The sequence below is a fragment of the Balaenoptera acutorostrata genome, chromosome 9 (assembly GCF_949987535.1).
Source record: "Balaenoptera acutorostrata chromosome 9, mBalAcu1.1, whole genome shotgun sequence".
Taxonomy (NCBI): Eukaryota; Metazoa; Chordata; class Mammalia; order Artiodactyla; family Balaenopteridae; genus Balaenoptera; species Balaenoptera acutorostrata.
In genome coordinates, this window is record NC_080072.1 from 51704593 (window position 1) to 51720625 (window position 16033).

The following is a 16033-nucleotide window of genomic DNA, read 5'->3' on the forward strand; positions in this document are numbered from 1 at the left end:
CGGTCCCAGAATCCCACCTGCCCATCCTGTCTCTGCCCCTGAGTACTTGCCCAGCCGCTCTGTCTCCTGGTAAGGCACGTAGACGTTGTTGAGGCCGCAGAGGAAGGCGGTCAGGATAATCGTGAGGATGAACATGAACCTGGCAGGGGGTGGGATGGGGGAGGGTCAGAGCAGGTCTCTTCCCTGGGAGAAGTCAGGCTCTGGGAAGAGAGATGGGGGTGATGGCTCCCAGTCTCAGCCTCTACTTGACAAGGATTCAGTGTGGTTATTATTAAGAAGAGAGAAATTAGGGGGTGGGAAATGAGAAGAGATTTAAAGGGTGCTGAAGCAGAAGCTCTGCCTCCAGAATAAAGGATTCTGGGTTGAAACAGTCAAAGCTGGGGATGGGCCAGGCTCCCAGGGAGGGACCGAGATGCTGAGATGTGGTACAGGGATGAGGGAGAGCCACAGAGTCCTACTGGACAGGATTTATCACCAGTGGAGTTAAAGCCACATGTGAGTTGAGCTGGCTGGCAACACGGAAGGCTAGCAGAGTCTCAGGGGTGGGATGGCAAGTTCTCCAGGCTGAGCTGAGCTGAAGACGTTCACAGATGTAACCAGGGCTTTTCCCATCAAGGGCACCCACACCCATCCCACCTCAGGCAGGGCTTTCCCAGGGAAGCGGGCACGAACAATGAGCTCTGATTAGGGTGAAAGGCCAGGTAGGCTGTAAATGATTAGATGATAATTACCAGGAAGACCAGATAATTCCATGAGTTCCAAGAGGAGTTGTACAGTGGAAACCATCCAAAGGGACCCCTGAGTCCAGTGCCTCACCACAAAGATGGGAAAACGGAGCCCCAGAGAGAGGGCCATGGAGACAGCAAAGGAACTGGGACTGGAATGCCAGCCAAGGGCTCTTTCTGCTATTGGTGGTTCCTGATCTTTGGAGTCATGGGCCTCTTTGAGAATTAGATGAAAGTTATAGACCCTCTCTGCAGAGAAATGTACCTTTACATTTACAGCTGAAAATTTGCCTGTAGTTTCAGGGTTTCCGAGGTCTCTGGAGCCTGTACAAGCAACCCAGGATAGAATCCCTGTGCTAACTAGAGCTGGGGAGCTTCAGAAGGAGGTCAGGTGGGGTCCATCGGAGGGGAGGATGCTCTGAGCAGGGGCAGTACGCACCGGATCATGTCATCGATCATCCTGCCAATGGAAATCTACAGGGTGCCCAGCGACTCGTGGGCCGGCAGGATGTAGGCCAGGCGGGTGAAGCAAAGAGCACCTCAGCGAGGAACTGGTGGTCCTGCGTGCGCCACTCGCTCCGCTCTGTGCAGGTGGAACGGGGTTGGGGGGCTGAGGCTGAGAACCAAGGAAGAGAGGGTACTGGGGGACTCAGGGCTGAGCTGGGAGGCACTCACCAGCCGAGGTGAAGTAGCGGCAGGCAGCCCCGTCTGGGGCATCCTGGCAGTGCCTGTGGGCCAGCCCGGCCAGGAGCGCGAAGGCCGCCAGGTACAGGGACAAGGCGACCGTGTCCAGGATGTTCCACCAGTCCGGGAGGTAACTGCACAGGCCCTCGATCCACACTTCCTTACACTCAAACCACAGGAAGCCTGAAGGAGGTGGTAGGGAGCCAGGACAGGGTGAGGCACCTCCTCCGTCCAGGTCAGAGCTGGGCTGCAGGTATTGTTGGTGGGGGGAAACTATCCATGGGGTGGGAGAACTGAAATATCAAAGGCATGAAATGGATAAAATGTAGACGTTTAGTCTGCTTAAGTACAGAGATCTTACGTGAAAATAAAAAGAACTCCTGGCTGATGCAGACTCAGCTGCCACGGAGCCTGTGCCACTGATCCCAGTTGGCTGATAAACTCAGAAAGTGAGTAACACCTTAAGAAGCTGGTTATTGGGAGGGAATGATTGAAATCTGCTTCTCCCTTCCCTCCACCAAATATATATTGGACAACTATTTAAAGAATATTGATTTGAAGGGGCTCCAAATTATCAACCTGCTCATTATCAGCCCAGGGCCCAGGGCCTGACCTGGGGATGGAGGGTCTTGGGAGCTGGACCCCATTAGCCAGGTGACCCTGCCACGTCGTACCCTTCTCCGTTCCCTGGGTACAAGCAAGTGCTTTCTCACTCATGGTTCTGTCCACCTAGAAAGCCCTTCCACACCCTTTTGAAGGCAAGCTCACCTTCTGGCCCAGGACAAATCTTACCTCCTCTGTGAAGCCTTCCCTAACCGGGGGAGTGAGTTCTCACAGCTCTCTTCAGACCTCTGTGATACCATCGCCATGGGGCATGGCAGGATATCTCTTCCTGGGTCTGCCCCCGTCCCCTCCCCTGAACTTTGAACCCCTCAAGGGCAGGGACCATGGCCTATTCACCTCCTTGCCCCCGGTGCCCAGAACAAGGCCCAGTAGTTACTACTGAATAAAAACTGATTAAGCTCCTACCATGTGCCAGTGGGATCCTGTGGTGAATAAGACAAATACAGTCCCTGGTCTCCCCGGGTTCATAATCTAGTGAGGGAGGCGGGCACGTAGCCAAGTCGTTACAAGCCAGTGCGGTAACTGCTAAGGTGGAAAACGGGGGAACAGAGGCTGTTGTGAGAATGTTTAGGAACAGATCCTCACCCTGATTTGGGGACCAGGGAAAGCTTCACTTCTCCCAGAAAGTGACGATTGAGCTGAGACCTGACGGAGGAGTAGGAGCCCGCCAGGTGAAGGGGCAGCATGGACGGGGAGAGGGCTGTGGGGAAAGAGAACGTGCGCGGGCCTGGAGACAAGCAGTGCAGGGCGAAGTGAGAACTGCATCCGTTCCCATGGCAGCAGAGGGTGGATGTTTATTTATATACGTTGAATGTGTAGAAAGAACCCTATTTAGTTTATCTGTGTGTTCTCAGGGCTTCACTCACAGTAGGGCAGCAGCAAGTGTTTATTGCATGAAGAAACGAGGAGTGTTGTTTCTTAAGACTTCCTCCCCCGTGGGCAGGAACTGTATTGGTTTCATCTGCACCCAATACAGGTCAATAATGTTTAGTAAATAACTGGATGAGAAACTTTTCCTCTTACATGGCTCTTGTTTTCTTCCCCAGAATTTCTTGGCCAAATATTCTTTCAGGCCTTACCGACTGCCTTGGTACAGGGTGGAGTAGTGGACTTAGTCTACTGGTGTCTTGGGAGTTTGCTAACCAAGCTAGAGATAAGTAAAGGGAAGACAGATGAGGAAGGGACCTCCAGTCCAGCTGCTGAGCTGACCAGCCAAATGCTCGGTAGAGCTCTGGAGGTTACTGTCAACTGCATTTGCTGAATTGTTTGAGAATATTCAATTCTGCTATAGAAGCAAAGAACACCAATGGAATGGCTGGAACTTATGCATTACGCATATATAAGTTAGTTTTCCGGGTGACATGTTGGACAAATAAAGCAAGTAGAGCATATGTGTGTGAACATATGTAGAATATTTAGGGTAGACACTAAATATTAATGATACACTGAATATACACGAGGCAGATGAGGCCCTTAGGATTCATCAGATCTTAAATCAGCTACCCACTGGTGATACCCATTCTGGCCTCACATGTCCTCTGCCCAAAAATTGCGAAGAAAAGTCACAGCTGTTCACCAGGATGGTTAGTAAGCTACAGCTGTGGTCAGACATACTTGCCCCTGTGTTTCTCCTACCAATCAAGTGTTGGGGCCAGGCTGCTTCCGGCTGTTGTATCCTCTGCTCAAACCTCAACTCTGGTCCTCGAAACACCACCATCATAAGTACACCATTTATGGGTTTAATAAACTGTATGATTCAAGCATCTTAATTTGGTCTGTGAGCCTTTCTGTTCCATGACCTTCGGGATAGATTGCCTGGTGGTGTACTTGCTGGCTACCATTACACCAAGGTAATCTCCCACCGGACACAGTGGACCAGTGTCTTATTTGTGAGAGGATATGAACATCCAGAATGGGTAGCGACTGGTGCCAGGGTAGGGGAAGAATGGGGTCCTTGCTCAGGGGGTCTATCACAGGGCTAGGTCCCCTGATTAGAGATGAAGGGGAAACCCTTGGTGGACTAGAGCCCGGAGGGGTCTGGTTATATGTTCAGGGGGCATCTACAGGGGCAGCCCCCCTCCATGGGGGTGCTTACTGTGAAGAAAAGTGAGGGGGCCCCCAAGGGGGTCTGCCACAAATAAAAGGCCCCACACATGTACCTGCAACCCAAACCATGTGTAGTGAAGTCTCTCAGACACTCTGGCTGCGGCCTCGGAAGGTACTCAGCTGCGTCTCCATGACCAGGGACTCTCCCAGCAGGAAGATGCGGAACCACAGATAGGAGGCCGAGTGCAGCAGGAACTTCAGCACCGGGATCTTCATCAGGCGGCCCAGCTCGGGGGAAGGAAGGAGAACAGGGCTCTCAGAGCCCTGTTCAAATCTCTCCCCACCCTGGATAACTTCCAGGATGCTCAGCCCCCACGTGTCTCCTCCTCTCATTCACTCACTGATTCAGACATTTATCAAGAATGTACTGTATATTAGGCCTTCCCCTTTCATATCTATTTTTTCCCTCACAACCGTATGAGGTGGGTATCGTTATTCCCATTTTTTAGCTAAGGAACTGAGGATCACAGAGAGAAAGTAACTTTCCCTGGAGGGTTCCACAGGCTCTTCAATCACAACCATGTTAAAAATAAATCCATCACTTTTGATCCCAAACTTGTTCCTTCTCCTCTTCCTCCTGTTTCCCCATCTTAGAAAACGTCCCGGCCACCCAGACCAGGAAGCTTAAAGGAATCTCTACATCCTCTCTCTCATACACTCTGACAGTCTCCCTAACTCCCGCCCCTCCCCCAATCCATCCTTTACACCACTAGGAGAGAGAGCTTTCTAAAACACAAAACTAATAGGATCTCTCACCTCATTACAGTCTTCCAGTGGCTCCCATCATTGCATAAGGCTCTGTGGGACCCGGGCCCCTGCTTACTTCCCACCACTCGCCATTTGCACTTAATGCTTTAGCTGCACAGAATTCCTCTCAGTCTCTCTAATAGTTTGCATTCTCCCTCCCTGGGCCGTTGATGGACATGCTGTTCCTGCTTCCTGGAGCACTGCTCACCCTATTCCTCACTTGATTTACAGGTACCTGGCTTGCTCTTTATTATATCCCCAGCACCAAGCACGATGCCTGGTTCATAGTAGGGTCTCAAGGAAATATTTGTTGGGTGAAGGAATAGAAATATCTGGGTCCACAAGGGCTCCCAAAGAATTTGTAGGTTGGGGCAGAGTCTCTTTAGGAGATTATAGGGCTGTATATAGGACTCAGGCTTTGGAGGCAGAGAGACCTCAGTTTTAATCCTGACTCTGCTATTTACTGTGGACAAAAGAGCATTCTGTTCCTTGTGTCTCCACTGTAAAATCCAGGTGCAATGCCTACCTTCCAGGACCACCTCAAATTACCTAATGGGAACATTCCCAAAGTGCCCGGCCCAGGGCCTGGCATAAAACAAGTGCTCAATAAGTGACAGTTATCATTACTTCTATTCTTAGTACCCGGGACTTGGGCGCCAGCCAGTGGCCAAGGCAGAGGAAGGGCGTGGTGAGGAAGATGAGGAAGGCGACCAAAGAGCTTCCAGGTAGTGGTGCTTCCACGCCAGCCAGCCAGGTTCCCACGCCAGATGGAGGACAGGACCTGCTGGCAGGTGGGGGGTGCTACGAACTAAGCAGAGATGGGAGTGAGGAGAGGGGGTGGCCACCAGCCAGGGAGGAGGAAGGGGAGCCAGTTGGGTGCACTGACTTCCCTGCCATAGAGATTGAACCATGTTTTATTTCTTCCCAGGCCAGTCAGCTCAGAAGAGAGGCAACCCACTTGCCACGTGACCTTGGGAAGACCCCCCACCCCTCTTTGGGACTTGGTTTCCTAGTCTATGAAGAAGTTGAATTCAAAGATTTTCCTGGACTCTCCAGATCCTGCATTCTTGAATCTAAGTCAGGCAGTGGTGGGTGCAACTGGGTACACAGTCCCAGAACCCTCAGGATTCCTTGTCTTCTTAGAGATGTGAGGCACCAGCCTGCATGGTCTTGAGGAGGGAGGAGCAGGGAAAGTGGGCTTTGGTGTCTTGGGGAGCCATTGTGAAGGAAGGTTTTTGGTTAAGCTCCTGGTGGGTTAGGATATCTAGGGTAGGTGAGAGGGAGGAGTAAGGGGTGGGGGAGGCTAGAAGAAGAGCATGTCTTAGGCTTAGGGGGCAGGCATCTAATGCAATGGGGAACCATGGAATCACTTGACACTTAAGCCCTGAGAGATGTAGTCTAATCTTGCTGAATAGAGTGAGATACTGAAGTCTAACAACAGAAAAAGACCACACCAAACCTACTCAGCAGGCCAGAGGCTGAGCTGAGGGTAAGACCCAGAAGTCTGTTCTGAAGGTGGGGTCTGGGTGGGTAATGGGACTTCCAAGGGCTGGGGAGAGGTTAGGGACTTAGACTGAAGGTAAGAAGGGCGGGTGGGAGACCCACAGGATCAAGGGCCTAGATAGAAGGGTGCTCAGAGTGAAGATCTAAGAGGGGTCCTGAGGGCAGGGAAAGGACTTGCTTAGGGTTGGAGCAGGGACTACGCAGAGGTGGCGGGGCAAGGGGGTCAGGGCAGGGCGGGGGGAGGAGGGGGTGGGTAGGGCCCAGCTGACCCGCTTCTGGTTGTAGGTGATGGCCAGTCGCAGCCTCGCCAGGTCGGGGATGCCTTCCTCAAAGGCCTGGCCCAGACCCTCGGCCTCGGGCTCAGTCTTGCTGTCCTTGCCCAGGTCATTGAGCACCGCAGTGACCTCGCTCTGGTGCCGGCACATGCCCAGCAGTTCAAAGCTGTAGTCCTGGCTCAGCGACTCCAGGGCAATGTACTCGGGCTGTAGGGAGAAGTCCGTGTGTGCTTGCCACCCTGGGGGCCCAGCCCCATTAGGTCAGCCCCCACCCTCCCAAAAGTGGGTCCAGGACTCTGTCCTACCTCGGCCGTCACTTCCCCACAGCTGGTGTCACCCTGAGTCTTCTATTCCTTTCTTCCCTTCCACCCCACCTGTCCTCTTGGCTATAACAAGGCACTTCTTGGGTCAACTTTGCTTCTCTGTTGCTGCATCTACCTCATTGCTGAGTCATTTCAACTCAGACCCCTCCGTCACCTTTGTCCACCCCTTGTACTTCCTCTTCCCTATTCCTTTCCCACTTCTGCTCCTATTCTTCATGCCTTCTTGGGTTCATTGAATTACTTTTGTTGAGCACCTACCTTATATGAGAGCCCGTGCTGGCAGTTTTAGGAGCTGCAGACACGAGTGGGCAGTTCTTGTTTCCACTTTACCTGTCCTAGCCTCAGTTTTACTTGGGGCCCTAACGCCAGAGAGAATCCAGGCTAGGATTTTAGGAGGCTAGGTCTGAGGCCCAGCATGGTCCCTCAGGTGGTGTCACACTGGGTAAGGTATTTCCCGTATCCAAGCCGCAGCCCCCTTGCCTGGAAAGTGGGGATGATCATTCCTGCTGCCTCCTTCTGTGGGCTGCTACGAGGATGAGGGACGGTCCTTTGGAAAGGGCTGCTCTTCCCTGCTACCCGTGAAGTGGAGGCTCTTCATTCCCTGATCCTTCTACGACTCTGGAGAAGCAGCATGCTCTTCCCTGAGCTCGTCTGGCACAGGTCACATCCTGCCCTAGGACTCTGTTAATATCCTTGTTTGTTTCCCCACCTAATGGTAATCTTGACCATGGGGACCAAGTCTGCCTGGCACAGAGGGGATGTCAGTGGATGAGTGATGGATGGAACTGGACTGGTGAATTCAAAGCCCCTGACCAGTCCCTGCCTCCAGGCCTCCCTGGCTCCTCTTCACGCATTCTGTCTGCACAGGGTTCCTGCACTCATCCCACGTCTACTTTTACTAGCCGAGAGTCTTTGCTTGGACTGAATTCCTACCTCAAATATCCTCCCTACTCCTCTTCACTTGTGCTAAACCACCTGGTTGTGTAGCCAAGATTAATCCCACTTCTTCCAAGGAGTCTGCCCTGCACACAACATCTGTAGCTTCCTGACCTCTTTTCTGCTCCTTAGAAGCCCTCTGGTACCATCCACAGAGACCCTGAATGAAGCTGAGCATCCTGGGAGTCTTGTCCACCTCTCTCTGCCCTCTCTCTCCCTGCTGTGATCACAAGCATGAGGCCCCAGCACACAATGCTCTAGGGGGGACCACACAGTAGGTATTCAGAAAGGACAGGTTCTACTGAATGTCATCTCTAAGTCTGTCCAGCTGCCTTCCAATCTATGTTCTCTCTTCTCCCTCAGACAGACCCAGGAGACACCTAGGATAGGGTCTGTTCCACCCCCATGAGACTAGGTGCCCCTAGAGTGACATCCAGTCTGCAATTAGAATGAGATCCCCCTCAGGGCGGAATTCTGCAGCTCCCCATCAGAATGGAGGTTTCCTGAGAACATCTTTCTGTTGTTTCCCTCTTCCCAGAACACCCACCACAGGCCCGACCATGCCCCGGTGGAAGGACAGAAGGACAGATACGGGGCACTGAGGGCAGGGGAAGGGAGCAGAAACTAACCTTAAACTCAGGCTCCTTGTGGGCAAGGCGCCTGAGCTTGCAGCTGAGCTGGAAGGCAGCCAGCATGGCGTCCTCGCTGGCCAGTGAGAGGTGGGCGCAGCTGGCAATGCCACGGCAGGTGTTGATGCGGGACAGGGAGAACTGGAGCAGATCATAGCAGCATGTGTTGCTGCACTCGAGGCAGGCACAGGAGACGGGGTGGGGCCGGGCGATGGTGTGGCCCTGGTCCATGAGCAGCCGGGCGATCTCATACAGGTCCTTCTGGCAGGCCAGGGTGAGGGGGGTGACACCAGGGGCAAAGTGGGGGCCATCGATTTATGAGTCAAAGAAGGCCAGTGAGAAAGACCAGACCTGGTGTCCACCTTGCGGCCCTTCTCCCGTTCCAGCCAGGCCAGCAGGCGGCGCACCACTGCCAGCTGGTTTGTGTCCACAGCCACCAGCAGGGCCTCGTGGATCTGCCGGAAGTCGAACTTGACACTGGCCAACAGCACATCAGTGATGGCCTCGTGGCCCAGGCGGATGGCCAGATTGAGGGCCCCCCTCCAGGAGCGGTCCTCAGCCTCCTCCACATTCTGCAGGGGCCCGCCTGGCCCGCTGTCTGTGGCCTCAACCCGCAACTCCAGCAGCTGCTACACCAGGTCCAATGGCACCCAGCAGCGGAGGTGGGAACTTCAGCTTTCTGTTCATGATCTTGGTCCACTTAGGCTGAGGCTGGATGAAGGAGTAGAGGGTGGGACCCCGAGTCTCCAACCTCCTTTGCTTTGGGGCCTCCCTCACCCTTCCACCTTCAAGCCCTTAACCCTCTATACCCAGGCAACATTATAGCCTTCCTATCCCAAACACACAATAACACAAATTTCCATTTTTGTTTTAGGTAACACTTATGTAGTGCTTAAGTACAGGTAGTTTTCAAAACCCTTCCTAGGTAAGTAACTCATTCAATTCTTAAATATCCCTGTAAGGTAGGAGCTGTCATTCCCTCTTTAACAGGAGAAGAAGCTGACGTACAGACATGCCAAACCACTTAGACGAGGTGGGCAGCCAGGCAGTCTGGCTGAGGAGGTGGTATTGCTAATTACTCTTCCATGCTACTTCTCAACTCAAAGAGGAATTATTAGTAGTAGCTTTGGGATTTCTGGAATCTCTACTTCTTCAAAAGCCCCCAAATGTGGGATATGAGAATGTAGGTAAGTAAATACTTTCCCTCCTTTAAGGAAAATAACAATGCTACCACTTTTATCTGTTTTACTCTGAAATTAAATTCCACATTAAATGTTATATACTCTAGTATATATGGTTTATATAATGTGATCATCTTGTATAATGACAATACAAATGTCCCCCCACCCCAATTATGTCTGTATAGGGAATACATCTCATTTCCGTATTTTCCAGGAATCAATCATTTTAGAAATACCCTTTCATACCGTAATAATAGCTTCTTGTATATTTTTGTTAAGCTGTTAGTAAATAATATCCTATTTACTGGTATGAAATGTTGATGATAATATTTAGAAAATTGGTCTTGGTTGAAAAATGCATTTTTTTCTTTTTAAAAAAAATTTAGTGGCTTAAAACCACAAACATTTATTCTCTTATGGTTCTAGAAGTCAGAACTAAATCATATCATTGGGCTAATGTCAAGGTTAGCAGGGCAGGGCAGGGTTGGCAGGGCAGGGTGGCTCTAGGGGAGTATTCTTTTTCGGCTTCTAGAGCTATACTCCCTGCATTCCTTAGTTTATGGCCACTTCCTCCATCTTTAAAAGCCCGCGGCATAGACTCTCCACACCTCCTGAAGATTTGAAGATCAAAGATTAAAAGAATTTTTTTAGTCACCATTTTATTGTGTGGATTCTCATTTTAGGAGAGTGCCAGAGCTGGGTCTGACTGGGGGCCCCTCCCTCAGAACAACTTCCATCCTCACAGGAACCCACACACACAGTGGGTTCCAAACATGGGCAGCCCGAGGAGGAGTAGGCTGAAGCAGGACAGGGCTGTGCTGGGAGCCTAACCCCGTGCAGGCACACAGATCTGCCCAGGACCAGCTTCCATCTTGTTGACATCCTCTCCCAACTGCTCCTCCCTCGGGAAGTCCTAGAGCTCCCGAAGGACAGGTCCAGACACGTCTACACAGGAGGGTCTTTGAACTGGGCTCTTCCCAAGCCCCTAGGCTCTGATCAGGCCTCGTAGCAGGATCCTACCAGGCTCTCCTCCACCAACCTGCCAGCTCTGCCCTTTCCTGCTTTGGGTGGCATTTCTCCCCCCACCCCAGTGCTGCCTTGTCCCTCTCTCCCACCAGGCCCCAGCCCATCCTCACTGCTCTTCTCTTCTGGGCCCAGGCTTGAGCCTCCAATGGCTCTCCTCCCACCTGCGGTGTGATGTCCACCGCCTGCATGGCAGCTAGCATGTCCCTCCCGCCCTTCTGGGTCAATCTATTGTTTTAATCACAGCCAGAAATGGGACCAGGATAGGGGAAGGCAGGGGAGCTGAAGGCCTCTTACCATGAGGTGGTCCAAGGCTGCATCCACCTACACTGGCAGGGATGGAAGGATGGATCTCCTGCTCCTCTGTCTGCTCCCCTGACTGTGCCCAACTTCCTCTTTCCTACCCTTTCAAAACCCCGCCTGGGGCCCTCTCTCTGCCAGGACCAGCTGCTCCCCCTCTGCCCTGTACCCTGGAGACCAAGGGAACTGGTGTTAAGTGCCACACAATGAAATCTGGGAAAGGGGAGAGGACATAGTTGCTCAAAGAAGGTGGGAATACAATTTAGAAAAACATAGGTGGAAGGGAGCTTAGTGACCCCCTGGTCCAAATGCCCCATTGTACTGATGGGGACTGGGATTTGCCCAAGGTTCCACAGCCAAGCTGAGACCTATTCCTTAGTCATTAGCCCATCTGATTCCCATAAAACTCTGAACAGGAGGATGGGATTTTTTCTCTGTTACTGAGGGTTGACTCTGGGCCCAAGATAAATAACGTGCTTAAAGTCACACAGCAACACTGTTACCTGATTATCCTAGAGAGAGAAGCCCCAAAGGATTCTGAGAGTTCAGCTCAGGGGACGCTGGAGGTCAGTCTCATGCTCAAAAATCACTCTCACCTTCCCAGGACACCACAGGATTTTATCTGTCGGGCAGTGCTTTTCTTCTCACGGGGCCTCAGTTTTCCTCTCAGGAAAATGGGCACGAGGATGCACACCACTCACTGAGGGGAAGACGTTCTGGACTGTGTCCCAAAGCCCTCGAGAGATCACCAATTCTACCCCAGAAGTCCAAAGAAGAGAAAGACGGAGCTGTCCTTGGGAGAGTAGGGTGCCATGGTGACAGAAGCCTTGACAACTGGGAGTGGGGAGCTCAGAGGTGACCTCAGGTAGAGTCCTAAGGGAATGAGTGGAGGGGAGGAGAGAGGGTGGCTTGGCCTCATCAGCCCCTCTCAGCTGTCAAGAGACCCACTGCCCAGTTTCAGTCACAGAGGGCGGCAGGGGCCAAAACCACAGGACTTCATGGCTCATGCCTGAAGGACCTCCCCACACATGCTGGCATGTTCTTCTATTTCTCCTGCTGAGAATAGCAACTGGCAGATAGGGCACTGGACCCAGGAAATGGGTGGTGAGCTCTCAGGGGAGGACACCCATAGTACAGACGGTGATGAAGATGGTGACGAGGAGGGAGAGGCCTGGGGAGGCGGGGAGGTCTCTCCACAAGTGGCAGCATGCTGGGGAAGCATCACAATGCTGAAGGAGCCTGAGGGGGAGAGGAGAGAAGGAGGTGAGAAAACTGGGCCTCCTCCCAGGCAGGAGGCCACCCCAAGTGGCCTGAAGGGAACGTCTGCTGTCAAAATGCAGCTGTTTTTGCAGGAAATTTACTGGGGTTGAGTATTTTATGCCTGAGAGATACTATCCAGTCATGAATCCACCACACATTTGTTGAGTGTCTACTATGTGCCTGACACTGTGTTAGGAGCTGAGGGGCGTAAGCCCAGGCCTATCCTCATGGCCTATGACGTCTAGGGGACCACAAATAACTGTGACACAAAGCAGAGGGTGAGAAGTGCTAAGCCCAAGGGAACCAGAATGCTGCAGGAGCTCAGCTGGGAGACATTCTCTGAGATCAGAGAAGACTTGGCAAATAAGTACCATTTGAACTGAGACTTAGAGAGGAAGCAGAATGTGGTCATGGAGGAAGAAGTTATGAATGAAATTCCAGGCCCTCTCTGATAGTGTTTTATTTTGCTGTGTTTCATGTTTCTCCGAGGACAGGGCCGATGTCCCTTCCTCGGCTTGGTGGACACAGTGTGAATAGGTATTCAATACAGATTTGTACATAACTGCAGATGACAGAGGCCAGGTGTCCAAGTTCACGTTTCCTGGCAGCATTCCCAGATCTCCCATTCCTCCCTCAAGGGATGCCTAGTGCTCCCCCAACCAGCCCTGTGCCCGAGCAGCTTACCTGCACAAATGGGGCACTGTCTGCTATCCTGGACACCACTGCTTCGGGCCTGGGGTTGCTGGTGTTCTCTTTGGCCTGCCTTTGCTAGCCCCCTCTGTTTTGGCCGAGAGTTTGAGTTGAATACAGGCCTGTGAGAAAGAATAGTTAAAGACCAGCTGTTAGCAAGAGGCCCTCAGGGCTGAAGGAGCCTCAAACCAGGGTGAAAATGTAGATTAGTTGATGTGGAGCCAGCAGCCCTGGGTTGGGGTCCTGGTTTGCTCACTTGATGTGTCAGACTTGAGGGAAGTCATTTAACCTTTGAACATCTGAGAAGAGAGCTTCTATCACTGTCCTCAGGTTTCTTGTTATTATTTTTTTATCAAGACATAATGCATATCCCATAAAATTCATCCTTTTAAAATATATTATTCAATGGTTTTAGGATATTCACAATGTAACCACTACAACTATCTAATTCCAGAACATTTTTTATCACCCCAAAAAGAGACCCTGAACCCATTCGTAGTCACTCCCCACTCCTCTATCCCCACATACTCTGGCAACCACTAATCTACGTTCTGTCTCTGTGGATTTGTCTATTCTGGAATCATATAACATGTGGTCTTTTGTGACTAACTTATTTCACTTAGCATATTTTCAAGGTTCATCCATGTTGTACCATCAGTACTTCATTCCTTTTTCATGGCTGAATAATATTCCACCACAGATGTACACACATTTTGTTTATTCATCAGTTGATAGACATTTGGGTGGTTTCCACTTTTTGGCTATTATGAATAATGCTGCTATGAGCATTTGTCTATACATTTTTGTGTGAAGATCTGTTAGCAATTATTTGGGGGTATATTCCTAGGAGTGGGATTGCTGGGTTATATGGTAACTCTATGTTTAGCTTTTTGAGGAACTGCCGAACTGTTTGCCAAGATGGCTGCACCATTTTACATTCTCAGCAGCAACATATGGGGGTTCCAATTTCTCCCATCTTTGCCAATGCTTGTTATTGTCTTTTTTGATTACAGCCATCCCAGTGGGTGTGAAGTGATCACTGTGGTTTTGGTTTGCATTTCTCTGATGGTTAATGATAGGGAGCATCTTTTCATGTGCTTATGGGCCATGTGTATATCTTCTTTGGAGAAGTCTATTCAGATCCTTTGTTCATTTAAAAAATTAGGTTATCTTTTTATGATTGAGTTCTAAGGGATCCTTATATATTCTAGATAGAAGCCCCTTGTTGAATATATGATATGCAAATATTTTCTCCCATATTCTGTGAGTTGTCTTTTTATTTTCTCAATGCTGTCCTTTGAAGCAGAAAACGATTTAAATTTTAATGAAGCCCATGAGATACAGTGTACTTGTCTTTAGATCCTGGTTCACTCCAGGACCACGCCTAGCTCCATGCCTGACACCATGTGGGCAAGGACATCTTTTCTCTGCTACCTTCTAGGTCCAGACCATGAGATCAACACCCAGGCACCAGGGTGCTCTCTGGTATAACTGAAACATGAGTGGGGGAAGGACAGGTGCAGAAGGGCAGTAGGTTGGGGGAGGTGATCTGGGTCTTTCAGGTTGACCTATTTACCTTTGGGCTTGCACTTTAGGCCTCTTCGTCCTGCCCACATCTTTCTCTGTGTTTTGTTCGTCTGTTCTGGGCTCTGTGTTAGAAATGCTCATTAAATCTAGCTCACTAACAAAAGGACCTTCACATATGATATTCCTTATTTTGAGAATATTCTTTCTATCCCCCTTCCCTGGTCAATTCTTTCTTGTTCTTCAAGTCTTAGATGAAAAATTCCCATGAGGCAGGATTCTCTCATCTACATCTTGTCATCCTGTTATGCTTTGCCTTTGAAGTGCTTACCACAGTTTTAAGTTTTAGATTTCCTTGTGTGACATGGACGAGTATCTCTCCATTAGGGTAGGAGCATTGAAATTTTATTTACTGTGGTATCCCTGGCACCTAGCCCAGGGCCTTGCACATAGAGACGTGCAATTAATATCTGTCAAATGAACGGTAACAAAAGCTAGCAACAACCATCTGTCTAGTTATTCAGAACTTATAAAGCACTATGTATAGCATTTACTATATTTTAAAGTGCTTTTGTAGCTCCAGCACCCAGCCTGTAGGGTGCCCCCTACAGGTTTAGTTAGTTCCCTCCCCAGTCTCTGTCTTTTAAAATGATAACCTACATCCTTCCTTATGTGGTAGGTAGCTTCCAAAATGACTCCCATTGGTTCCTGCCTCCTGATATTCATGCTTCTCCCTTAAGTGTGGACAGGACTTAGTAATTTGCTTCTAATGAACAGAATATGGCAAAAGTGATGGGATGTCACTTCTGTGATTAGGTTACTGACCCCTTTCTTGCTAGCACTCTCTCTCTGGCCCTCTAGCTGGCACACTCTGATGAAGCAAGCTGCCATGTTATGAGATGCTCTATGGAGAGGCTCTCACGGCAAAGGAACTGAGGAAAGCCTCAATCCAACAGCTCTCGAGGAACTGAATCCTACCAACAACCATGGGAGTGAGCTAGGGAGCAGATCCTTCCCAGTTGAGCCTTGAGATGACTGCAGCCTGTGACAGATCCAGAGCCAGAGGACCCAGTTAAGTCACACCTGGATTCCTAACCATGAGAAACTGTGAGATAATATTGTTTTCAGCCACTAAGTTTTGGGGTAGTTTGTTATACAACAATAGATAACAAATGTACCTTATTTCTGCAATGAAATAATACACTCATGATTTCACTAATTCGTTCAGTTCTTTGAAATGACAAATAAACTACTCCTTTTAAAAAAATTATCCCAATGAAGCAATGAGTGAAACCAAGGGTTTTCACTGAGATTGCTACTTGTTTCCTCTCTCTTGTTGTCTAGAATAATGAAAAGGACAAGAACTCTGGGGTTCAAATCCTGGCTCTGCCACTTATTAGCTGTGTGACTCAGTATGTAACCTCTCTGAACCTCAGATTCTTTTGTAAAATGAGTTTGTTGTGAACATTAAATAGATAAAGTTAGTAAAAGTGCCTGGCAATG

The 16033-nt window shown here is 50.1% G+C and overlaps 1 protein-coding gene across 1 annotated transcript in view; it reads right to left on the bottom strand.

The window, feature by feature from the left end:
• The window catches only part of XNDC1N (XRCC1 N-terminal domain containing 1, N-terminal like), a 37605-nt gene that overhangs the window by 8161 nt on the left and 13411 nt on the right, over positions 1 to 16033 (bottom strand). Inside the window, 16 exon segments of the mRNA XM_057552486.1 lie at positions 47 to 139; positions 1165 to 1255; positions 1258 to 1308; positions 1401 to 1592; positions 4193 to 4367; positions 5529 to 5597; positions 5599 to 5694; positions 6659 to 6871; positions 8553 to 8891; positions 8894 to 9194; positions 9196 to 9263; positions 11226 to 11252; positions 11254 to 11295; positions 12183 to 12295; positions 13001 to 13128; positions 14583 to 14655. Coding sequence (XP_057408469.1) covers positions 47 to 139; positions 1165 to 1255; positions 1258 to 1308; positions 1401 to 1592; positions 4193 to 4367; positions 5529 to 5597; positions 5599 to 5694; positions 6659 to 6871; positions 8553 to 8891; positions 8894 to 9194; positions 9196 to 9263; positions 11226 to 11252; positions 11254 to 11295; positions 12183 to 12295; positions 13001 to 13128; positions 14583 to 14655 — 2071 coding nt within the window.